Source organism: Anguilla rostrata, chromosome 3, assembly GCF_018555375.3.
Source record: "Anguilla rostrata isolate EN2019 chromosome 3, ASM1855537v3, whole genome shotgun sequence".
Taxonomy (NCBI): Eukaryota; Metazoa; Chordata; class Actinopteri; order Anguilliformes; family Anguillidae; genus Anguilla; species Anguilla rostrata.
Window position 1 is genome coordinate 27,279,160 of NC_057935.1, and position 25,900 is coordinate 27,305,059.

Sequence of the window (25,900 nt, forward strand, 5' to 3'; positions counted from 1 at the left end):
GCAGCATTTTGGATGAGTTGCAGAGGTGTGATGGCAGAGGCAGGGTGGCCAGCCAGAAGGGAATTGCAGTAGTCCAGACAGTAGATGGATGATCAGTGCATGGACGAAGTTAGTGGTGAGGAAGGGGTGGATTCTTCAGATGTCATACAGGAAGAATCTGCATCCCCAACAAACTGCCATGATATTCTCAGAAAGGCACATGTGGTTGTCCAGTACCACTCCAAGATTCCTGGCAGATTGGAGAGCTGTGGTGCCATCCAGGGGACAGGTCCACCAAGGGGGATGACTTAGCTGGGAAGCACAGTATCTAAATTTTAGCTAAGTTGAGATTTAGTAAATGATTTGCCATTCAGCTTGAGAGAGAGAACATAGCTCAGGAGGTAAGAGCGGTTGTCTGGCAGTCAGAGGGTTGCCGGTTCGATCCCCTGCCCTGGGCATGTTGAAGTGTCCCTGAGCAAGACATCTAACCCCTAATTGCTCTGGTGAATGCGAGGCATCAGTGCTTTGGATAAAAGCGCTATATAAATGCAGTCCATTTACCATTTACTTGTAGACAACCTGATATGTATGCTAAGACAAGTGAAGTAGAGAGGTGGAATGAGAGAAAGAGTGTCATCAGTGATGAGACAGGCTACGGGGGGAGATGATAGAATCAAGAGTCTGACAAGAGGAGAGGACCGAGGACTGAACCATGGGGGACACCTGTTAAGGTGTGGGTTTTGCAACGGGGGAAGGGGAGGGCACAGAACACAAGCTTGATGTGCTACACTGCGCTTCTAAGAAACACTATGATAGAGACAGGTTCAGACCTACCAATAAAACTCCAATTTGAACCATGTTAAACAAGATGGGACAGTTGGTATTCTGCTATGTCATATTCCCAGTACTTCAATTTTTGTAACAAATCTTTGTACCCGAAGATGGACATCTTACCAAATACTGCTGGGCTGACACAGCTCAGGGAATGGTGTGACAATGGTTTAAGGGCACAGTTCATGTTAAAAACAGAGCATGGCAAAAGCCTTGTTGAAACGGTTTGAGAATAGGGAAATCGGGATACATGAAATGTATGACTGAATAACTAAAAATAAATAATACCAAACACTGGCTCACCAGATACACAATGCAATCAACAGCCAATGCCTAAAACATTCCGAGAAAGTGCAGAAACTGACAACATATTCAATCTAAAAGAAACCATGTTTCTTTCAACCAGTGCACAGATTCCTTGAGGCTGTTAGATATTTTTGACCCTAAGAAAGACTGTAAACTTGACAAAACTCCCTTTGGATTCGACTGCATGATTTGACAAGAACTTTTCTTCCAAACTTGTCAGTTACAAATTGTTTTCACAAGAAAACAACCCTGCAGTAACACAGGGGGATTTCTGGGACAGAGGTGAGGTAATATGTACAAATATTGCACAGAAAGCAAAACAATACTTGTCTGTTCCAACCAACTCTATGACAATGTGGAAAGATATGAAATTATGCAAATTATCTTCATATTGATATACTGTATTTACACCAAGCATTGTCAAACAATAACAGAGGCTACTGCTTAAAACACTGACAAACTTACATTTTCATTTAAATTCAGTGCATCTATTTTAATCTATTTTTAAAATTGATTAGCCTATCCCTGTTTCAAACCATTTCATTATTATGAATTGTCTTGTAATTAACATTTGGTGCAGGTGATTTAACTGCGCTTGGTGTATGTATGGTACTTCCCACAGATTAAATAAAGCAATGAGCGTGACACAAGACAAATATGATTCTGCCACCTGTCTGTGGTTGCAATAACCATACTGAATGTAGTAGCTGACAGTATGGGAATGCTGCTGTCAATTGTTAAGTGGCTATTGAGTTAGCAACGTGGATGACTGGGGAGGTGGAACATAACTGTTGGACACGTGATGAAAAAAAGCTCTGCTGACCTTATGCTGAGGGAAGACTATAATACAGGTGAGAAAACTGCTTTGGAAACACTTCTGAACCACATAATGTCCTGTACACAACCAATGCTGCAACGGACCTGTTGCTTGTTTACACAGGGGTTGCAAAATGTGGATATTATTAGATTTCCCTCACATGTTTATTGCAGGCAACTATTTTTTAAGCAGCACCATTGACATCATTCCCTGGTCATATACACAGCAAATACTATACTCAGTATTAGTGTTAGTCACAAAACAGCTTCCCTGATTATTTAGAGCTAACCAAGCATATTACAATAACCAGACAAAAATAAACTATTGGACCATTAAGTGAACTGTTCCAAATTCCCAACTTTAATTGTTTAAATACTGTTTAAGTGGAATTTGCCATTAGATTGTCCAGGTTCCAGTCTGTTTTAATGTGGAAACAGTCAACACTCTGCTCTTGTAGGAGTACCTTATTTATTACCCCTTTAAAAAAAAAACAGCCAAAGTCAAAGTAAGAGAATGTTGTGTCTATATCTAGCTGTAATTAGACTGGTTAATTCCAGTAGGGATGGGATCTACAAATGGTAATCAGAGAATTTATATACACTATATGCAATAGCTTATCCGGACTTGTGTGATTCTTGTTTTGGCATTTTGCTACATTGTTCCGTGTGGTTATTTCACAGTTCACACTTCCTCCTCCACCCATACAGATTTCACAACCCCATACTGATATCCTGTCATTGCTCGTGCCTGAGAAAACGAGTATAAAGGCCTTGTCTCTTTTTACAGTAGCGTAGTATATGAGAACTACGCTTGTAGTTTCCTTCGCCATTTCCTTCAGTGTCCAAACACATGCATTCCCTGTGGCCCTGGCCCTGTCTCTTCCATACCCTTATCCCTCAATGATGGAACAACCTTCCCCAAGCATTCAGAAAAGTACTGGTTGTTGGTTTTCAGAAAATGTTGAAGATACCTTTTCAGACTACACTGCATGTTTCTGCTCAAAAAACAAAACACAAGTCAAATACATACTGCATTCCCTTTATGTTGAAGGTCTACAGCCACCTTACACCTTAAACACATTTAATTGTAACTTCACTTACAGTATCTATAGATCAAGTGGGTTTGCTTACCATGTTGAACGCACTTTTAAATATGCCTTGGCTTAAATTTTCTGCCAAATGATTAAATTGAAAAATGTAATACATCTATCAATTTGCAGTTCTTCAGTTCTTCCACTCTGCACTCCACCTACCAAGAGAGCTGTGGAACTGACAAGGCAGTCTGCAAGCATGGGATCAACCAGAGGAGGCTGACCATGACTGAGCAATGAAGTGGAATCAACCCTATTTTGATAGAGCCTGAGGCCTGAGCCTTCCATTTGAGGCCATGTTTACCCAACTTTCTTAAACCCTCCCACTCTGAGCCACACTATGGCCAGGTAGGCTTTACCCCAAAGTGAGACTGTAGGTCTGCAGCTCACAGTAAACCATTTCAGTCATGCTAGTGCCAAGTGGGAGCCATTTTGTTAGTGCTTGTTGATTTTAGAGTAGCAGTGTCAAATTAAAGTCTTTGACAGCCAGTGTCTGAAGATTTTTGCAGATTCCTTTCAGACTCTTACAGCATTGGGAACAAGATGTGAACACCCTTCAACCAATGAATGATTCAAAGTAATCTCTGGTGCTGAAATGCATTGGAAATTAGCAGACCTTCCAGAATTGAAGTCTGATACCTCCAAAGCCCAAGTCTTTGACACGAGGCTTCCAGCTCAAATTCCTGGTTGGCCCAACAGTGATCATGCAGCTAGTCAGTAGACACCTTGCTGTAGACCAGAGCACACGTCTGTGTTCTGCAGAACTCAAATGCTACAACCCCAGCAAACACCCATAGAACCAAGCAGAGTAGTTTAATGAAAGACTTTCAGGTCCAGGGCCAGCATAGTAAACAATTTGACTGATAAGGATAATCTTCTACTCATCTAATACCCATGTGGGAATCAGAGGATTTTAGACATGGGCCATTAACTGTCCACGGGCTATGGCATAGTAGTGAGCCTTTTAGAGAGCAAACCGCTTGGATCAGAAGCCATATCAGTTGGATAGCATGCAAATATCTGCCCTTAAGTAACCCAGTAACCCAAGTTCTTGCATTCATCTACATCAATTGGCTCATTAGACAGCAGATAACCACTTTCTCTATAGGGAATGCTTTACAGTGGTAAACTGGACAAGCTGGAGTTTGAATGACATCACAAGTGTAGAAATAAAAAATAAAAAAAATCAGGCACACCGTAATGGTATGGCTAGGCTCACATTTCACTCAGTATAGAAAAAGTTCATGAAGTGAACACTTGACATTTCCTTGTGTACTGTACATGTAGAACTGCTATGAGGGTGGTTGGAGTTTCCCCCAGACAGGATTTTCCCCTCCAAGACCAATGCACCAGGGAACCTCAAAACACAACCACACAAGTCCACCCATGTCTGCTGCTAGTAGGGCTGTTTGTACCCACAGGTATTAAAGGGCAGGAAACATTCCTAATTAGTGAGGGTGGAAACCTCCAACCAAAAACTTGCTCAGGCTAGTTTGAGACAGCATAATAGCCTAGGCCGAGAACGACAAGCAAACATACATTTATTAAAATACATTTATTTAAATTCGCTAAAATTACATACAAAACCTTTGCAAAACAAGTAGGGCCCCCCCAAGTCATTAAGCGCCTTCCTTTCCAAAGTTCATTTTAGGGCGTAGCGATTGCACAGCGCAGCGGACCTCCTGGCGGGTGATGGCATTCCGCTTGTTGAATTTTGAAAGGCGTGCAGCTTCGGACACTACAAGTTCGAACGTTTCTCCGGAGAGAGATTTGGGCACGGTGATGCACTTGCTCAGGGAGTTTCCCTGTAAAACAACCGCAGAAAATGAGCGACTCATCGAGAAATATCAATAAATAGAAGATTCACAAACCGAACCTCCTTCTGAAGTCTGTAGATGTAAGTGGAGTAGGCCCTGGCTTTTCTCTTCTCTCGTCGGCATGGCTTAGTTGTTCGCTTCATCACTTTAATGCGACGGGTCTTCATAATCACCACAGAAAAAACTGGCAGCTATAAGTGTAGTAACAGATATACAAACAATAGCTCCACCAAATGCCTTTCCTCTAAATCGTAATTGTACTTGCTGGCACGTAGCTTACAATAGCCTACCCAAACAGTAAAGCACCAACAGATCTTAACATCACACCGACTAAGTTAGTTATATAGACTATCCATTGCCGTTGACAGGCGACAGGTGTTTTACTGAAACATCTGACACATTATTGGACGAGCACGTGCAGCCGACTAAATTTCTAATAGCAACACATTGTCAGTGGCTGCAACCAATTATGTAGTTAACCAGTGTGTGCAGTGCACTGTAAGGCCGGTGTCCACGCTAGTATAACATGGGTTAACGTGTTCACTTTGATATGGCGTGCGTTCACAGACGAATTCACCGACTGGGCGCCAGTGCGAATTTAATAATGAATGCAAAAATAAGATTACAGGGCACAGCACAAAAAAAAAAAAAAAACTGAAATGTAGAATACATTTTTTAGGTAAGCCAATTTGGCATCCCCCTGCCAAAAAAATTATACACCCAACTCATTTCAGCATCAGCGTATTGGTTCAGTGTAATTTTCTCTGCTGGTGCTGCAGAACGTTTATCTAACAAAGCTGGATCATTATTGTTAAACATGCACAATACAGCCTGCCATTAAATTAATAAGTTAATTCTGAGAGGGGGGAGAGCGAGAGCTAGCTAGCACTGAGCTTCCTGCAGACTAGTCAAACAGGCGAGTTAACGATATCGTGGGATGATGGCTTTATTGCACACTTTATCTGTCTCCACAATGTGAAATGGACGTGTGGGTCCACCCTGTGGCCGTGAAGCACTGTTACAAAATGCATATTATTCGATAAGGACAGATGGGTCTTATAGCTTAACCATTATTGGAAGAGAGAGAGAGAGAGAGAGAAACACGCCCAGTGGTGACGACCCATTACCGAACTATGATCTGCGTGTCCATGTCTTTACATCATAAATATGTAGTAAGTATATAAACGGGCTCATTTCTCCCCCACATCCTGCCCTTGGCAGTTCAGGTCAGTAACATGAATAGCCCCACCCTTGTTATCAATAGGCATGTGCATTTGTCATTTTAACACCTCCAGCTTTAGGTTTAATGTTTCCAATTAGTGGCATGCCTTTAATATTGTAACATGAGAGCTAGAGCCATGCATATTTTAACAGCAATTCAGCACTGGCTGTATTTGTTGAAGCATTAACTAGGTTACAGGACTGAGTGAAGGTGGTGTAGGCTGAGGTGGGGGCAGCATCTCTGCCATTCTAGCTTTATTTTCTTTTTGTCACGTAAGGGGAAGTCCTTGGTATCACATTGGCCAAACTGGTCCTTACAGCTGAGGGAGGGGCTTTGTGGAGAGATTGAAGGGCATTAGATAAGGCCATTAGTTTCCTGTGGATTATGGTAATCCAGTCCCTGTGCCACAGACTGCACCATAGTCCCTGCATTCTAACACAGAGTGAAGATGGAGATCAGTTTGCGGCGTGTTCTGCTGTCCACACTGCTCCTTTCTACAGGTATGTCTCCATGACTTGCCCTTCAATGTCTGGCCTTTCCTTCAGAGTGTGAGGGATTGTGATGCTGTTAAACCTGCTTTATTTGAAGTTGTTGCAGATGCATATATTTTTAGGAGATTTTGTAATGAAGCACAACTGAAGCACTCTCAAAACTGATGAAAATGTCTGTGAAAGCAATAAATGATGAACGACTGAAGTTCATGTCCAGGTTGTTTTAAATGTTGAAGGATATATAAATTTGCAGCATGTATGAAGATTGAAACTGATCACTTAAAATAGTTCATTTTGGAATCTTGTAAGAACATGAAGGGATGTTAACATTGGCAGTGCATAATTAATCCACGTACTAGCACGTCAGAATGAGAAATGATTTTCTTTTCTTCTGTCGTCAGCAGCACAGCTGATTTTGAGTGCATGCGGGTGCTTTGTGCTTGTAGTATATGAGCTTGAGATTAAGTGCACTGGGCCCCCCTGCTGTTCCTTTGTTTTAATCAGATGATGGATGCTGCTGTTCGTGTGGATATTAATGTTGTATGAGTGCTTTGCCTTGCCCGGCTCTGGCCCTGGCTGTACTGAAGGCTCTATTGTGTGTCCCTCTCTCTGCCCGTGCTGCATTGGCTGCTCCGTCTGTCTGTTCTATGTCACAGTGCTATTCACCGCACGTGCACAGGAGGTACGTGTCTCATTTGTCACACTGATTTGTCACTTTCTGTATGTTGGCTGAAATGTTAAAGTGTTGGGATTTGTTCGTGAGGGGGTGATGGTGGGTGAAAAGCAGAGGGTGGTCGTGCTCCTTGCCCCCTCTCATCCTGTGCTGTGTGTGTACATCCCAGGAGGACGCGGAGGAGCAGGAGGTCGTCGAGTCATGGACAGGGAAAGCCTGCAAGTGCGACTGTCAGGGGGAGTCCACCACAGAGTCCACCGCCATCCTTCCTCCCACCTCCACCCCTCCTCTCCCCAGCCTGCTGGACTGCATGCCAGGTGAGCCACTCGGGTAGGGTCAGCTGACCCACGTCACGAGCCAACCGTATCATCCATGATGCCAGCCAGCTTGTCCATCTGCGCAAATTAGTATGCCACTCTGTGCGCTGAGGCATGATTTGGTTCATGTGGGGGATGGGATTGGGGGAGGGACTTTCACTTGCGCCGTCCTTTCGACATTATGACACGTTATGTGGGCGATTACGGTTGTTACTTGCATTAAGCCGGATATGAATTGATTTAAAGCTTTATGGCAAAATGCTTGAGTGCTTAATGGGTAGTCTTCCCAGAAAAGTGAGGATCTGAGCAGTTCTTCTGGATGCCATATTTCTACTGACCAGCCAAAAATCTTGGGCTTGCCTGATCCCCACTTTTTATCATGCTGAGCAGTCACTGGCCTTCAGGGTGAATGAGGTCATCCATGGTGCGGAAAAGTAAATTATCGCCTCCTGTAATATTACAAAGCTTTTCAGCCTTCACCAGAGGGAAACAGTGTGCCTATAGGCTGTGGTCCAATGGACAGCAAGTTCTTCCGTTGGAATGGCATTTTTGGAGAGGGGCAGAAGGACAACATCCTATAACTGTACTGTAGTAGCTGGCAGAGTTGGTGCCAGTTCAGTCCATTTTTAGGAAAGGAATTCAAAAATTCAGTTAATTCACTGAAAAATACTCATAGGGCCGAATGGACATTTTTTTCCCAATGAATTAATTTAATTTAAAATAATTTACTGAGCTTACTTAATTGAAATGGAATTGATCCCAACACTGGTGGGAGGGATATGGTACATCAAAGCCTGTAAGGTTTTTCTGTAATAAAGGAGAGGCCCCTCTGTGGGAGCTGTGTGGAAGGTGAACCAGCAGAAATAACACCAGGGAGAAAGCAGATGTCAGCAAAGCAGTAACTTGATATTTTCCATTGATCATTACCTTGATGTGCATTCGTCTGGTGAGTCAAAATGGTAAATGGACTGCATTTATTTAGTGCTTTTTCCAGCAACTATGGCTACACAAAGCTCTTTACAATTAAGGCCTCTCATTTACGCACACACACACACACACACACACGCACACCAATGACAAAAGGCAACAACATCTGCAACAATTATGGGTCAGGTGTCTTGCTCAAGGATACTTTGCCACTCTTTGACCAAAGGGCTAGGGATCAAACCAGCAACTCTCTGATTGGCAGCGAACCACTCTACCTCATTAGCTAATGTCACCCCTAATAAAGCTATCGAAAAACAATAAAGCCATAAAAACTTTTCATTCAGAATTGAGACTGGCTTGGGCTGTCCTGGGCTCCATGCTGTTGCTCTGAAGTCATTAGTGAGAAAAGTCTCTGAAACTGCTGATAGGATGAAGGACCCTCAAAGAGCTCCTGTCTTCATTCAGACAGTAGGTCATTCATCACAGTGGTGACAGCTGCCATTGCTCTTTCTGACCAAGGCCCTTACGCCTCCGTGCACCGGTGTCCTCCCCAGCAGCTGTGTTCTGTTGTGTCATTAGGAATATCCACCATTCACCTTGATGGTTCATGTCTGTGTGGTCATCTGCAGAGATTTCTTTGGTGTGGTACCCTGTGTACCCTGTGTTGGAAAGTGTTGACGTTTCATCTGTTTAGCCAATCAATCCCGTAACTGCTCCATCTTGCTCATCTCTATGGTACTGCAGTATGTTTACTAAATCCTTTCCTCTTTTGGTCGTTTATGTATAAACCTACTATATAATGCGCAGTTCTACTTGGTATAAATATTAGGATTATTGTAGCACATTATCTTTACCTCTTCTGGTGGTTTCTGCATGATTAATCTGTTTTCATTTTGTTGAACAAAGTCGTCTTTGTGTCAAGCTTCCTGGAGGCACCCTGTCTGGGGGCCTATGCTGAGAACACAGAGTATAAAAATGACAAACCATTTCACATCACTAAAAATACATAGTGATTTGCATGTGAAATAAAACGAGGAGAAGAATGGCAGAGAGAAACAGAGAAAGAAGCAGAGATAGAGGCAGATAGAGGGAATGACAGAGCCAGAATGTGATCAGATAATCCCATTACAAGAACTGCAAAGTGATGTACAGATTACTGGGCCCAAAATAGGTCCTGCCCTTCACACAATTCCAAAAAGAGTGATGCTAGAGGGCATGTTGGTTATCAGAGCATCAACAAGCTGAACGTTAGGTAACACGTTTAAGTTTTTTCTGTTCAACGAACATCATCAAACAGTAGCTAGTATGCAGAAAAACAAATACCTTACAATGGAACATAGTTCACCTGAAGGCACACCACTTAATGAACCTGCAATCCCCTATGTCTGCTTCATCAGAGCAGAGTCTAGGACAGGTTGCATTGACACACAGAGAGCCAAATGAGCAGGGTAAGGCACAGAGAAGAGAGTCTCTAGTGTAAGGACGGGGAACGTCAATGGTGACTTCTGCATTAATTGTACCGTGCACACCCCAGTGTGAGAGCAGAGGTAGAGGAGTTGCCAGGAATCAATGGCAGTTTATGGAAGCTGAAGCTTAACTTTAGGACATGGCCATCTGTCATACTCAGGTCTTAATGGACGTTTATCTCTCAATATGGAGAATTAGAAGAGAATTAGAAGGAAAGCTTTTCTGATTGAAAACGAGTTGGATGAGCGCGGGTCGAATGTGGAACATGGATGGAACTGGAATTAGTGATGTGTCGAACATCCAGTTGGACGGCTTAGCGGCTTCATTTAGCATAATAGGTTGCTTTCCTTTGTGTTTTTCTCTGTTGGGCTGATTAACAAGTGTTCTGTTCTGCTCATCTGCGTTAAGGGGCGTCCCTGTGGCACACGACACATTTATTGTGGCTTCAAAATATGAAATCTTCCAAAAACATGCCAGTACAGGACACACATTTTGGTACATTTTCAGTATTTAGCCAAAATCTGGAGTTGTGTATGCTGGCGTGTATTTAAAAGCTTTAACATTGAAAGCACAGGCACAAAATAAACATATAGGGTAAAATGTTAATTTTTTTATATCAATGCATGGGATGTCTGGTGAAAATTAACATGGGACTGTCCCATCCATTGATGTTATGTAAATTTGAGCCTCTTAAATTTCATCAAAATGAAAAAGATCCCTGTAATATTTGGTTGTTTTACTATACAGTTCTTTATACTGTAATTGTGTGAATTCATGCTTGATGTGTGTGTTGCAAGGATACTGTAATTCTTCTAGGCCTATAACTTAAGATGCTTTAAAGCATTGAGTCGTTGTTCCATAAAAATCACTACTGCAGGAAACACTAAATTGCTGTGAGTGCCCTCTGCAGGCTGGTATAATTAAGCCCAAGCCTCAGATTCAATCAACATGTGTCTTTAACAATTACAAATGTTAGTTTTTCTCCACTAACACAGTTTGGGAAGTTCCGCAACCACCAAATAAAATTTACTGAACAAACAAAAATCAGGATGGAGACACAATCAAATAAAAAACATCACAGGGATAGAAGTAAAGATTTTTGTATACTTCATGGTCTTATCTGAAAAAGGGCTCTTTCTACTGACAAATATGGTGTTTTAAGTTTTTTTCTAGATTACATTTTGTATAATTGTTGGTTTCCAAGATGTCATTGTAATACAGAAGAACCAAAATTTATGTAATAGCAAAAATGCAGTCAGACAAAAAATCCATCTTCTCAAAGCTGCTTATGCCAGTGTTGTTTCTTTGCTAACTTATGATAGCTTAACAAGTTGACAAGTTGTTGACAAGCATGACAAGTTGGCCAGAGAAGTAGCATAGTGGGCAGTTATACAGAGGATTTTCATATGTCATGTATTACTTTAGATAAAGGTACTCACTTATACTCACATATTCCCTGTGATACAGAGTTAAAATACAAAAATAATCAGACTTAAGACAGTAGGCTAATTCTATGAAATATTGTCAGTGAAAAACCACTATCCAGACTTAAAAGAATATACTGATTCTGTTTACCTGGATATGGAGACCATTTATTTAAATAGAAAACTTTGTTCAAGGAGGTGGGCAGAAATAACAGTGACAGGGCTGTGTGTGTGTGTCCCCAGAGTGCCCCTATCACAAACCACTTGGGTTTGAGGCTGGATCTGTCTCAGCTGATCAGATCAGCTGCTCCAATGAGGACCAGTACACAGGCTGGTACTCCTCCTGGACATCCAGTAAGGCTCGACTCAACAACCAGGGCTTCGGGTGAGTCCCCCTGCGTTTGCACTCCTCTACCCCCCGAAAAGCACTGCAGGAACCCCACCGTCAGCACAGCGTTTCTCTGAGATACCTTCCCACAAAATCACACAAGACCAAAGTTTAACATTCTGCAGAGAGGCGAATTGAGACAATTGCACAAAAGGTATCTGATGCATAAAATTGAATGGTGGAATGGCCGGGAAAATAAATCCTTGGAAAAAGGTGATTTTCAGTTATGCTGGGTTATGTTCCCTCCATTTCCCTCCCTCCGTCTTTCTGCTTCTTTGTAGGTGTGCATGGCTGTCCAAGTTCCAGGACACCAGCCAGTGGATTCAGATTGACCTGAAGGAAGTTAGGGTGGTCTCAGGCATCCTGACCCAGGGTCGCTGTGACGCGGATGAGTGGGTCACCAAGTACAGCGTGCAGTACCGCACATACGAGCACCTCAACTGGATCTACTACAAGGACCAGACCGGGAACAACAGAGTGCGTCCATGCTGCTTTTCATTCATTGCATTCTGTTTTAAAATACATTTTTTCCTTGCATTTAGTTACTTTTACCTTCGTGTCATAATTTTTTTAGTCTTATTTATTTGTACATTCTCCTGCCTTTTTTGTATTTTCAGTCATACTTTGTTCTGAATAGAACAGATCAGACGTTTCTAGTGATTAATCGTCAGGAATTTGCAAGTCTTTTACTGGTTAAAGTATTTAAAATGAAGCACTTTAGCGAGCAGTCTGAAATTATGGAGCCACAAACTGTTCCAGTGTTGAAAGAATGCGAAGCAGGCGAGATGTTGGTGACCCCTGACGGTTTTGCTTTTCCTCGAAGGTGTTTTACGGGAACTCGGACCGCTCATCGTCAGTACAGAACCTGCTCCGCCCCCCCATCGTGGCCCGCTACGTCCGGCTGCTGCCGCTGGGCTGGCACACACGCATCGCCGTTCGCATGGAGCTGCTGCTCTGCATGAACAAGTGTACCTGAGCGCCCGCTCCCTGCCCCGCTCTGCTCCCCGCCCCACCCTGCTCCCTGCCCCGCCCCGCTCCCCGCCCTGCTCCCTGCCCCACCCTGCTCCCTGCCCACCCGCCTCCACCCACCTGCTCCCCACCCCACCCTGCTCCCTGCCCCACCCCGCTCTCCACCCGCCCTGCTCCCTGCCCCACCCTGCTCCCGCCCCCACCCTGTTCCCTGCCCCGCCCTGCTCCCCACCCCACCCTTGCTCCCTGCCCCGCTAACTGCCCCGCTCCCCGCCCCACCCTGCTCCCCGCCCCGCCCTGCTCCCCGCCCCACCCTGCCCCACCCTGCTCTGCTCCCCGCTCCCCTCAGAGTCCACACTCTGCCAAAGTGGTACATGCAGTCCCCACGTAGAGCCCCACAAAATTCCACACCACCCACTCCTCCCATATTCCTTTTGGCTAATTGCGTGAATGTCTGCTTTTCTTTTGAGAATTGAAAGAGCAGAATGGCAAGTGTGTGCCACTTTTATTTAATTTTTATTTTTTATGGAAGGTAGTGTGTCCAGTTGTAACCTTGGTGAAAGAGGGAGACAGGAAGGGGTGAGCGAAGGCAGAGGTAGAAGTGCGGAAGCAGTCGTCATGCTGGTTGGGGGGGGGGCAGCAAAGGGATAACTGTGAGGGTCATGTGGTGATGTCATAGCTGTATTTTGTGCGTGTGTGTGTGTGACTTCTGATGTGGTTTGTGACAGTGATGTAGAGTGAGCTAATATATGTCCCTCTGCAGTGGGGAGTGTAATTTCATATTGTTTAGAAACACATCTTTGCATTACAAAGGTTTACAAAGGAAGACCCAAGTTCTTTGAGATGGCTCTCGTGGTTTGATTTGATTTTTTTTTCTTTCATTGTGTACCCTTGCGTAGAGAAAGCAAAGCTTGTCATAACTCACTGTATACATACACGTATATACATATACATTTTATGTATGCCATGCACCTCATCGGGGAGGATTCTCTGGTGAGATGTAAACACACACATTAATATTAATAATCATTGTCTTCATGAAGAAAATCTAAATGTCGTCAACTGCTTCATTGTGCGACGGAATAAAATGTCAACGCCAAAGAAAACAAACACTCACAGCAGCCCAGTGTTGAGGGGCAAAACCTGCATTTTTAATAGACATGTTTTGCAAATTCCATCCAAAAAAAAAGGAAAATAATAATGTGCTTAATAAAAATGAGCTGTGTTCATGCCAGACATGAGAGTACGTAAACATGGTAATTATTTACAGCAGCAATATTTAAACGGCAATCGTGTCATGCTAAGATAGAAGCACAGTAACCATGGAAACCGGACAAAATGAAAATGGGGGGGGGGGGGGGGGTTGAGGAAAAAAGAAAAACTCCCAGAAAAGAACCTGAAAATACTGTTAGCATGGTAAATCTGACTCGGCTCTGGGCCCCTGAAACACAAGAGTGGTTGCATACAGTTGAGAGAGAGACACAGACACTTACATTCATTCAGAGACAAAGTGGCAAATTCTGGAACTACTGTCTTGACTACTTCTTCTGCTGCACATGGCAATATGCATACAAAATGAAATCCGGGTTTATTTTTGTGTCATTTTTCCCTAAAGTGGCGCTAGACCCCAGACAGACCCCGGGTGGGTACGACAGACTTCTCACGGGTGCATTTTGTAGCAGCAGTGTAAGCCGGAGACAGCAACCCCAAACCCGTCCCCTCACTCGCGGCAGCAAAATGAGGAGTTCAGCCCTGAGCGGCACGTCACATTCTCAAAAGCGTTCCCAGGCAAACACAAAACAAAGTCAAACCGTCCTGGGTTTTCTGCAACGGGATAAGCTCGCGCGTGTCATGGTGTGCATCGAACCCCTTACAAAAAAGGTAAGAATAGGATAACGGTAGAGATTATACACCTTGCATTTATTATCCGTCCTCACTCTCTTAAAACACATTTGCCTTCACTGTTCACTTTAGTGCGCAACTTAATTCAGGCATTGGAGGCATACACCGTTTTTAATTGTTTGCGTCTGTCCATGTGTTTTTTTCTTTCTTTTTTCAAAGAGAACAGTGAAAAAATCAAGCACAAAAACGACATACAAAACAGCTTATTATTTAGGTATTCGATTCAACAGAAGATGCAGTTTACATTATAGTGCATACACACAAATAGCTGTATCGGGGGAAGGACCCAGCTTTTCCCTTTCACTCCGAAGCCTAATGTTGGAAAATCAGGATAGCTGAACTGATCCTGGCTATCCCAGACAGCGAAGGAGGCTTTCATGGTTTCAGTGCTGCATGCACATTGAGCTGAGGCCAGCTGTATTGAGCATTTACCCCACATTACAGTAAGAATGACCTGCAGGGCTTGGTTTAAACTGGCAGTGGATGAGGGGGCTGATTTAAAAAAAAAGCTGTGGTTATGTCTATCCAAGCTGACTCAAACGATGGCTAGGCCCCCAAATGAATCACAGTTCATACTTTCTGCTTAAATAAACCCAGGATTATCACATAATTCTATTGGTGTGGTTGTGCGTTATAGAACGCGGTTCAGCTGAAATAAGGCCAATCGCTGTGTGAATGTTAAGACCCTGGTGCATCAGCATGGCAGTGTGGTAATTACCGAAGAGACGTTCCCTCAGCCACAGGGTCCATACTTTCCCTCACAAGGTTAACACTACTCTGGATTAAGGCAATCAAAACCCCTAATTATGAACTGTATAAACGACTCAGAGCCAAACAGCTCTGTACATTACAGGAAGAGAACCTGGCCTGCGCGAGTGGGTCTCTGCTGGGCTAACAGACTGCGGGGGAAAGACAGAACTGAGCAGCAAAGGGATGTTACCCTGAAATCTCAGAATTTCAAGGGTCCCTCACAGATGTTCACAGGTCAGCACAATGTATTCTGTTCAATTATTCTACTAGTTGAAATAATAAAAACCTGACCAAAAAAAAAAAAAAAAAGCATCTATCCAATAGTCTGCGAATTGGCCATGGCTTATAGAAATCTTTAAATAGAAAATCATCGCAGATTTTCTAAGAAGTGGTTTTCCGGTAGGATAATGCATGCCATGATGGTCTTACGTCGCACGACACCACAGATGTTGAGTAAACCCACACAGGTTCCCATAGTGGAAAGGAAAGCATTCAGGATACAGGGCTGGTGCCATCTCCATAACCTTTACAGCTACAGGCTCTGCCGCTGCTCAGGTCTGAATGCCGCTGCTCAGGTCTGAATGCCGCTGCTCAGGTCTGAATGCCGCTGCTCAGGTCTGAATGCCGCTGCTCAGGTCTGAATGCGCTGCTCAGGTCTGAATGCTGCTGCTCAGGTCTGAATGCTGCTGCTCAGGTCTGAATGCTGCTGCTCAGGTCTGAATGCTGCTGCTCAGGTCTGAATGCGCTGCTCAGGTCTGAATGCTGCTGCTCAGGTCTGAATGCTGCTGCTCAGGTCTGAATGCGCTGCTCAGGTCTGAATGCCGCTGCTCAGGTCTGAATGCCGCTGCTCAGGTCTGAATGCCGCTGCTCAGGTCTGAATGCCGCTGCTCAGGTCTGAATGCGCTGCTCAGGTCTGAATGCCGCTGCTCAGGTCTGAATGTGCTGCTCAGGTCTGAATGTGCTGCTCAGGTCTGAATGTGCTGCTCAGGTCTGAATGTGCTGCTCAGGTCTGAATGCGCTGCTCAGGTCTGAATGCCGCTGCTCAGGTCTGAATGCCGCTGCTCAGGTCTGAATGCGCTGCTCAGGTCTGAATGCCGCTGCTCAGGTCTGATTGCTGCTGCTCAGGTCTGAATGCCGCTGCTCAGGTCTGAATGCGCTGCTCAGGTCTGAATGCCGCTGCTCAGGTCTGAATGCCGCTGCTCAGATCTGAATGCCACTGCTCAGGTCTGAATGCCGCTGCTCAGGTCTGATTGCTGCTGCTCAGGTCTGAATGCGCTGGGCCAAGCTGAAGCGGGTGACATCATGACCGCTGATGACTGCCATCAGAAACAGAGATGACTTTACACCTGCGTAGACAGAGCTGCCTCCCCAACATTTCTGACCTTTCTGCTCTGACCTCTGTCCCAAAGCCAGGCATAACAAAACATCCATGTCCTATACTGCATTACTAGGCAACGGCAGTAGGGACAGTGCCATCTCATCAAAAAAGGGTCACATGACAGATTTTTAGCATTATTGCTTGGGAGTCGGACAGTGTTCCAGGGAGACAAACGCTGAACACTGATTTTTCAACTCATTTTCAACTCATTTCAACTCTGTTTAAACCTAATCACACCTGTTTTCTGACTCTCAAAATCAAACATGTTGGTGGACCAGTCCCCATTGAGGATTGGTCTGTATTTACAGGTATTTATGGTACTTATAGTAATAATATGTCAAGAAAAAAAACAATACTTTTTCCTCTCGCTGGATACACAGAAATTATGAAGCATTTGAACATGATTTCCCCTTGCTTTCACTAGGTTGGTGACGTTTCCATCAAAGTTTCAATTTGTAAAAAATTCAAGTCTGTTAGTTTTATTAGGAGAAGCATTGACTGAAGCAGATGTAAACAGTGATTTTGAATGCCAATAATTTCCCCTCTCTCCCTTCAGATTTTTCATAACAATGATAATGCTCCCACAAAAAACAAAACAAACCAAAAAAGAAAAAAAAAAAGAAAAGAAATCTATGCTACGAGTTTATGATTGTGTCTGGATTACAACCACAAAAACGATTTACTTTGTTTCATCTCAATTGTCTATAGGTTTTTTTTATATATAAATATTACCAAAGAAATAATCACACATTGGTATTAATATAATACACTGTGTTGTTCAACATAACAATCTTTCCAGAAAAAAATACATTAACTTATGTAAAGTAGAAACTGTAGATACATACTCACTTTTTAGTTAACATACCTGGAATACACAAAACACAAGTACAATACTAAAATCTGTGGTTGCGATCGTGGTGGCACCAAGGCAGAAAGGAAATATCCCGTATTTAATATTCATAATACACCGTATGAGCACTGAACACAAAGTGAAGAGAAATAGTTAATTTTCTGACTACTTAGCCTGTTTAAAGTGCACTATTAAGAACAGACAATGAGACTTAACTGAGCTACTTTTTTGTAGTGTTTGTTTTTTTGTTTCTTCTACATGTCCATAAAATACAATTAGACTAGTTAACATTTATCTTAAGTACCTCAATGCCAGGCTCAAGGATGCCACTTTATGCAGACTGGCCAAAGATGGCTCATTGCTGTGCAAAACATTTGAAGAGTCACTAGCCAGAGGTGAGAGAATGAGAGTCTTCTGTGTTACATGGAAGGTAAGATTCAGTGCTTGGGGAAAGAGGTGATCCTTTTAATAGCTAATTACCTGCTCCTGACATCTTAAATACTCTTAAAGCTATTTACAATGCACATTAGTATATCAAAACATTGTTTTAAGGTTGTATAGCAGAGGACTGGTTTAAATAAACCAGTAAAGGTATTCAACACTTAATATTTTTTAACTCAGGTTGTATTGCTTGTCTTTTTGTTGGCAATTACTACATATACTGATTATCCTCTCTATGTAAATATTTTAAATAACACCTACTTCATGTAATTCCTAATTACTTAATTCATAAAGAGTAATTACATTTGATCACTGCAGTTCTTATTAATTTAAAAAAAAAAAAGTTTGATCATAGTCAGTGCTGGTTGCATTAGATTTTCGTAGCTATTTCTGGAGCCATAGACTGAAAAATGAGTGAAAGGTTTCCGAAAAGCAGCGTGGAAAGGATGGACTCCATTCTCTCTGCATGATTGGTGTTTGGTGCAATGCCCTCTGACGGCCAGCGTGAGGCACTGTCGGACACTGCGCATCCGCAGGCCAGAGTGCAGCCTGACATGGAGGGAGGGGTGTCCCTGGGCTGGAGCGGCAGCACTACTCCAGACCTCACCATGCAAAGGGAAACTACACCCTAATTCAATGTTTTTGTATTTTACAAATAGGTTAAAAAAACTAAAAAACAACCAAAAAAAAAAAAGGATTTTTAAAAAATGGTGATTGTCTAGGTATTCTTACTTACTGCACAGTGCCTGACATGCCCTTTGCACTATTACATGTAGAGGCGGTGCAGTTGTTATATTAACAGTGGGTGTGGTTATTACATTCAGAGTGGGTGTGGTTACTACAATGATGCAAAAAGAGTCAAATCAAGGCTGACTTTTCCAGGACAGGAGACCAATATATAGAAAACTGGTATGTTTTAATTTGGCTGTTTATTTTAAACATATGCCTAATGGCTAGTTACCGCAAAAAACGTATTTTAGGGTGAAGTTGTAACTCTTGCTCCTGAGGGACCTGGCAGACTGGTTGAGACTGGTTAGAGAGTGGAAGGCAGCGGAGGGTTCTCACCCTGACTGGAACACAGTGTGTTCACACGCCCGCTCTCTCGCTCGTGGCTCTGAAAGCAGTTCAGAAGCACACGTCGTTCCTCTCTCCTTTCGCCCAAGCCACAGCTGGTCAAACAGCACCACGCAGTGCACTCAGTTCTACAGACTGACAATGGCAACTATGCTTCAGTGTCCAAAATGGCATTACACCTACACGTTTGTTTCGTCTTGGTTCGCAAACAAAATGGTGAGAGGGACAAAGTGGCGACACCTTCGCAAGCAGCGCAGAAGCCCAAAGCTGCTGGTGCTCTCCTGGTTCAACAGTCACAGGGGGAAAAAGTGGCCAAACTGAAATCGTACAAATATTTTTTTCTCCGTTCAGGCGGGGGTTCAGAATTCATATGTTTATAATAAATGTGGGGGGGAAAAGTAGCCCAAATTGCACAACACTGAGCCAGCAAAAGCAGTCTTCAGCTAGGCTGGGTAAGGAAACAAAGTGTTTCTGCACCTCCAGTCAACGGGTTCGGATTGGAATAAGAAAATAAATACAGGGGAAATAAAAACCAACAGAAATTAGCAAACGAAAATGGCAAATATTTTCACAACAATACTCTTAAATCTGAAAAATCTATATACTTCAGATACAAACAACTAAATACTCATAATGAAATATAGCATTATTATGCAGGAAAATTTTTTATATATTTATTTTTGTGTATAAACTATAGCTCTCGCACGTATACTATACTTTTCTCAATTGTCATATATATAGTACATATATATTTTTTCATTTAAACTGCAATGTACTTATTTTCAAACAAAAGACATTGTAATCAGAATTTCATAAATAATGTTACAAATTATATCAAATATGGAAGCTTAAAAAAACTTAAGACATACAGAGCGCTGCCCTCCGGCTGAGGGTGAAGCCTCTTAAGCCACGCCCCCCTTGCTTGCTTGTGGGGTACAGTTCAGTAGCCAGTAGGGGAAGCTGCAGAGGGGGGGAGGGGTCAGAGTGTGGCCAGTGGGGACGGGGGGGGGGGGGGGCGGGCATTGCTCCACTACAGAGCGGTTTCTTTCAGGTCGTTGAGGTTTGGCATTCGTGCCCGGGGGGGGCGGGCAAACCCGGGCCCATTTTGGCCCACCTTGCCGGATATTTGCTCGGGGTAGCCGGTCCCCTCGGCCCGGTTGAGGGCCGACACGTGCCAGTTGGACTCGATCTGTCCGGCCAGAGTGTAGGCGGCGGCCTGGCGGCTCTTGGGCTGGGCGGAGCCGGCGCCGGGGTGGCCCCTCCCCTCACTGAAGCCTCCCTTGGAGGGGGGGTTGGGCAGCGGCTGGAAGCGCAGTTCGGCGGGCGTGGCCTGGTTGGCGGAGGAGGAGGAGAGGTGCAGGAGCTTGCGCAGGGATTTGAGCGGCTGACTCTGAGAGGGGGGAGTGGGGAGAGGAGGAGAAACTCGTGACCTCATAATAATGTGACCTCACTGCCCGAGACTTTATCTTTTACTGTAATTGCACAGTCAGTAACAAACACTATGGTCAGCTGTCCAGATACCCATTATGTCTGGCGCGAATGTAATATACTGCAAATATTCTGCGATAAAATAAATAAGATATTGCAACAATATATGGCAAATTACTGCTGCTTTCAGATATTTCTCTATCATCACATGTTCTAAAGTGTCCACATATTTATAATAGATTGCACCATATTCCATTTCTGTTAGGGAATGCAAATGAGGTGTCATGCAATGCCATGTGTCTGTCTGTCTCAACGTGCCCTTTCTGTGGTAATACTTCTGTCAGGAGAACAGCTTGCCAGGTCCCTTTGTACGCTGGGTATTTATTAGAAGTCTAGGCTTGATGTAGTGCTCCATACTCTAGTTTGCAGGTCAATGGTGGGTCTAGACGGACTGCATGGCCAGTTCTCATTATTATGCCTTCTTAGGTTTTTAATGTTTTCAGCTTTGATTGACAGTCGTCAATCCGGTCTCATTCATGAGGATTAGGTAAACCAGGAACTGACATGTTGAATCTAAACACACCAACGCAGTGCATAAATAAGCACAACAATTTCTGACTGTGCCCTCCAAAACCATTCACACCCTTAATGAAGATGAGCAAGGACTGCTGTATAAAATTAGCAAGGTAATGCGCAATACTGTATGCACAAACAAATGTGAAAAATGACATTCTTTTATACTTTAATACAATTGCTCAGGAAAAAATTGGTTTAACAAGCCAAAGATTTTCACAGAAAAAGATGTGCATGATCTTGTTCATCATACTCACAAGGACAACACTACAGCATCGTCTTCCATAATACAAATGTCTGACTGGGTTCAAGTCTGCAGACTAAGCTGGGTGTTGCAAAACAGTAACTTTGCAGTCAGTTAACCATTACTTGAAGTGAGTTTGGGATTATCGTCTTGTATTTGATTTTCTTTTGCAGTGAACTCGTTTTCTGGCTGGTGTGAAACCACTTCTAAATAATATTAATATTAATAATATGAATAATAATAATATCAAATAGAAATTAATTTGCTAACATTTTTTAAATGAAGGTAAGTGTCTTACCTGAGGGTGGGGTTCGGTCAGCTTTTCTGAAGGCCACTCATTATCCCTGTCTCTGTCTCGGTCTCTCTCTCGCTCTCTTTCTCGCTCTCTTTCTCGCTCCCGGTCGCGGTCTCGATCGCGGTCCCTCTCGCGGTCTCTCTCCCCGCGGTTCCTGTGCCGGCTGCTCTGGTGAGTGGAAGACCGGACGGCCTTCTGTATGACCAGGTGATCCTGGCCGTCGCTGGGGACCTGCTGGTCACAACGGAGGGGTGGGGGGGGGGGCGTCAGAGACGTACCGGTCAGACCGAACACACTCCTTTCCACCAGCCCAAAATGTACGTTCCATAATGCCCGCAAAGCCCCAGACGAGGGAGAGCCCAGCTGAGAGGCAGGTGCCCAGGTTCGCATACGCATATTCACACACAACTCCCATGTAAGGCCTTTGAGAAACCAGCAGCGGGTGTGCTGGCGGGCTTCGAAAGAAAAGCATTCATCTTAGAGTAGCAGCAGCCCCCTGCACAGTAATAATATTCTCCCTGCCAGCCTTTCCTCTTTTCCTGACTCAGTCGACCCTTTTCTGATGTGCAGAGGGCACTCCGGTTCCTGTGCACAATGAGGTGAGCGAGCACCACACTGGGAAATAACCGCTCTATTCAAAGAGCACAAACCTCACATGACCTGACTGTACAAATTATTCATCTAATTATTTACCACTGCCTTCAGGTGAGAAGAATTTCTTAATCTTAATATTGAAATGGAATATATCACAATATATTGTAAATATATCAACTTTTACCAATAGTTTGCATATTTTCACATATATTAAGTATTGCAATACCTTAATAATATATTTTATTTAAAAATTATTATATTGTATTTCAACTGTTATCATTTGACTATTACTTTTCAATACTTAATGTATATTCCATTTCTGTAAGGGCAGACCATGCTCAATAAGAAAAACAGCATTTGACAGAATCGCCAGGTAGTGTCCCTCAGCTTCCCCTACAGCTGACTATACACTTACATTTAGGCATTGGACAGACAGCCATACCCAGAGTGACTCATACAGTGTACGTTTTCCACTTGCTATCCATGTAAAAAAAAAAAAGTGGACACATACAGAAGCAATTCAGGTTGAGCACCCCACTCAAAGCACTTTGAACACTTGGGAATTGAACCTGCAACCTCTCAAGTCTGACCACAGAGTGGTGATCCGGGACCATCTGGCTGAACTGGCGCAGCGTACTGCACTCATAATAGAAGTATGATGGGATAATTTGTTACTGCCAGGCAGATGGACTCTCCCGCTCCCTGTCCCGGGACCCTGAGTGATTTGGGCCACTGTATGGGTGACAGCGTGCACCCCGGCTCCTGCAGGCACTAGGCTCAGCTCCAGGCGGCTGTGAAACCATGCATCCCTTCTCCATCACTCCCAGCTGCAGCCCGGACCCCACCCCACGCATGCTGTTAGCTGCCCCGCTGGCCCCCCCTTGTGGTGACGTCACATCACACCAGGAAACCGCACGGAAGATCCATCACACGACAGCCCTCTCAGGGAGACGAGAGGCCATCACATGGGCCCCGCTGCACTGCTTGGGTCTGGAACATCCCACTGGCTGCATGCTGTATGCAGTCTTTTCAGAAATATTTCCCTCTCTCATTTTTTTTATAGTCAATCATTAAAAACCATTGCTCACTGCCAGGTGAGTCAGTGCATTATGATGTATTTATTTAGAGACAGTTATGACAGACAAGCATCTCATCTCCAAAAAATGCAATTCCTAGGAAGAGCAAAAACACAACTAATTTGAAATCATTGACAAATCAGGAGATGTTTCATTAACACAAAGGGCTCTATTTTCTGGGAGCCGTAAGGCTGTTGACCTGGGAAAGTGGTACATTTGTCATGGATTTTGACATGCCTGTGCCGTTTCGTAAGTTTGTGACTCGTCGCCACCGAAGTGGGAGAGGACAAGCTGGGGGCGTGTCAGTCAAAACTGAGCAGCGCACTGCAATTTTGATGCAGCTCATTGCAATTTTGGTGTGAGTCTAGCCTACGATGTGCGCCCTCATTGCCTGCCTGCTCAGACCACATCTACAGTGGAAGGCAGAATCATAATTTCAGGGCTTTCTCATGCAATGCGCAATGATCATAGCCTATTCAAAAGCCAATCAATGGTTTTTGTGGATCATATGCTGTCCAATTTGACTTCGAAATAAATCCTACATGCAGAAAAAACAAGTATACTTTGCATTTATTGCTCATTGTCTTTTTCATCAATTTTATTCCTGTTTGAAAATTTTTATGTCTGTTTTTACACTGCATGGTGGCTCTGGAGCGCTGTATTTTGTTCCTTTTCTTACAGTTACACCCAGTTACAGCTACAGTACTGGCACAAATTATGAATAGACAGCATTTATTTGCAATATTTTTGCAACAATTTCTCTTTTGGGTAAATGTAATATGTAATAAATGTAATATCAAAATAAAACAAAAATGAAGAAATAATGATAATGGATTTCAAATTCCTGATGAGCACGGAATGCCATTACCACTTGTGGTCAAGAAGACAACTGCTACAAATACATTATAAAGAGGAAAATAGTGTCAAGAAACAACATCAGAAGAAAGGGCACAGGCAAAAGATTTAAGAGAAATAAAAGTTTTAAGATAACTTTCATAATTTGTGCCAGTACTGTGTATGCATTATACGTGCTTATCATGGGCAGGGTCGCAGGGGGTGCTGGAGCCTATCCTAGCGTGCGTTGGACGAGAGGCAGGAATACACCCTGGTTACCAATCTATCGCAGGGCATACACACCATTCATTCACCATTCACACACACACTCATATCTATGGGCAATTTGTGAGTCTCCAATTAGCCTACCTGCATATTTTTGGACTGTGGAAGAAAACCGGAGAACCTGGAGGGCGGACACGAGGAGAACATGCAAACTCCACACAGAAAGGCCCAGACCTTCGTGCTGTGAGGCATCAGTGCTACCCACTGCACCACCATGCCACCCTATTAGTTATCTCCTCCCAAGCTAATTTTACATAATCTGGTAACGCTCAAAATCAAAGAGACCAATAAACAACAAGTGATGTTATTGTTTTGTCTGGAGGGTATATTTTTAAGTAGCCTAAAAATAAAGTTCATATGTGGGTCATGACAGAAAGGATGTTACCCATGAAAACCTACAGTACATGTAGCTTAAAGTACAAAAGTATGCTGCTATGTCAATAACAAAGATTCCACCTGAGGACTATCAACAACTAATATATTTGACTGAAGAACAGCCAGTTCAGTAATTTCTAGATTTTTGAAAAATTGAGCCAAAACATGGGTTTGTTTTTTCTGCGAATATAAAAAATAAATAATTCTGAGAGAACAGGACTTTTTGTACTAGTGTAATCTTTTTCAATACCCAAACTGCCCACTTCAGAGTATATATGTGGGTACACAGACCCACCCACACAAAACACAGACAGACCCACACACACACACCCACCCACCCACACGCACAGACCCATGCACACACACACACACAAAACACAAACAGACCCACCCCTCCCCACACACACACACAGACAGACCCACGCCCATGCACACACACCCAGCCACCCACCCACCCGCAAACACACACACACACAGACAGACCAACCCACCCACCCGCGCACACACACACACACACACACACCCCCCGCACACACCCACACACACAGACCCACGCACACAAGCACACACACTGTGAGATTCCTCATCCTCAGGGAGACCTGAGGTAGTGCAGTGCCTGATGGGGACGCTCACGCTCCAAAGCCAGTTTGGCGTATGACCTAATCCCCCCCCCACCCACATCAATCTGTCAACTACACCCCGAGGGCGGTGCGGTCACGTGATGGATCTGCTCCTGGTTTCATGTTCATTGTAAAAAAAATAAAAAGTATACCGTCATACACTGGATAACAAAAAAAATCAAAATCAATCAATCAATGTTGATTAATAATGTTAATAGCATGCATCGGTGATTCGGTCACTGGTGAGTTAATGTGCAATACACAAATGTAATACCATAGGTGAGGAGACTACGGGAGGGGCTTTCATAGAGAAGCTATGTTTTATATTATTCTTTGAATTAAACAGAGGGAAAAGGCATTTCTTGATGCTCGGATTCCTTCCATCGTCGAACTCTGTCTGCAATATAAGACGCAAAAGACTGGAGTGGCACATTGGAAAACTCAACACAGGCAATAGCACATT

The 25,900-nt window shown here is 43.6% G+C and overlaps 2 protein-coding genes and 1 long non-coding RNA gene across 10 annotated transcripts in view; 1 reads left to right on the forward strand and 2 right to left on the reverse strand.

The window, feature by feature from the left end:
- Window positions 1-4,563: 4,563 nt before the first annotated feature.
- On the reverse strand, window positions 4,564-5,455 carry LOC135250596 (uncharacterized). The gene is made up of 2 exons (XR_010328953.1): window positions 4,900-5,455; window positions 4,564-4,828 (listed from the first exon to the last, which is right to left on the reverse strand). It is a non-coding gene; the product is annotated as an uncharacterized LOC135250596 (long non-coding RNA).
- A 950-nt stretch (window positions 5,456-6,405) lies between these two features.
- Window positions 6,406-12,808, forward strand: rs1a (retinoschisin 1a). The gene is made up of 6 exons (XM_064327071.1): window positions 6,406-6,562; window positions 7,210-7,235; window positions 7,396-7,543; window positions 11,605-11,746; window positions 12,031-12,226; window positions 12,573-12,808. Exons 1-6 carry the CDS (start codon window positions 6,511-6,513, stop codon window positions 12,723-12,725), a joined length of 717 nt encoding a protein of 238 aa, XP_064183141.1. The 5' UTR covers window positions 6,406-6,510; the 3' UTR covers window positions 12,726-12,808.
- A 5,565-nt stretch (window positions 12,809-18,373) lies between these two features.
- The window catches only part of cdkl5 (cyclin dependent kinase like 5), a 103,577-nt gene continuing 96,050 nt past the window's right edge, over window positions 18,374-25,900 (reverse strand). For 2 of the 8 annotated variants that reach the window (XM_064327080.1, XM_064327074.1), the window contains 3 exons: window positions 25,712-25,834; window positions 21,657-21,884; window positions 18,374-20,503 (listed from right to left, as the gene is read on the reverse strand). In XM_064327080.1, the coding sequence (XP_064183150.1) occupies window positions 20,144-20,503; window positions 21,657-21,884; window positions 25,712-25,834 (711 nt within the window). In that variant the 3' untranslated portion in view covers window positions 18,374-20,143. Of the gene's footprint in view, window positions 20,504-21,656; window positions 21,888-25,325; window positions 25,835-25,900 lie in introns of those variants that run through there. The other 6 variants (XM_064327075.1, XM_064327073.1, XR_010328954.1 and 3 more) reach the window with 5 other exon arrangements.

Coding starts and splice junctions, on each gene's coding strand:
- rs1a (XM_064327071.1), top strand. CDS start 6,511: ATGGAGATCAGTTTGCGGCGTGTTCTGCTGTCCACACTGCTCCTTTCT. Junction 6,563..7,209: donor CACACTGCTCCTTTCTACAG/GTATGTCTCCAT, acceptor TCTATGTCACAG/TGCTATTCACCGCACGTGCA. Junction 7,236..7,395: donor TCACCGCACGTGCACAGGAG/GTACGTGTCTCA, acceptor TGTACATCCCAG/GAGGACGCGGAGGAGCAGGA.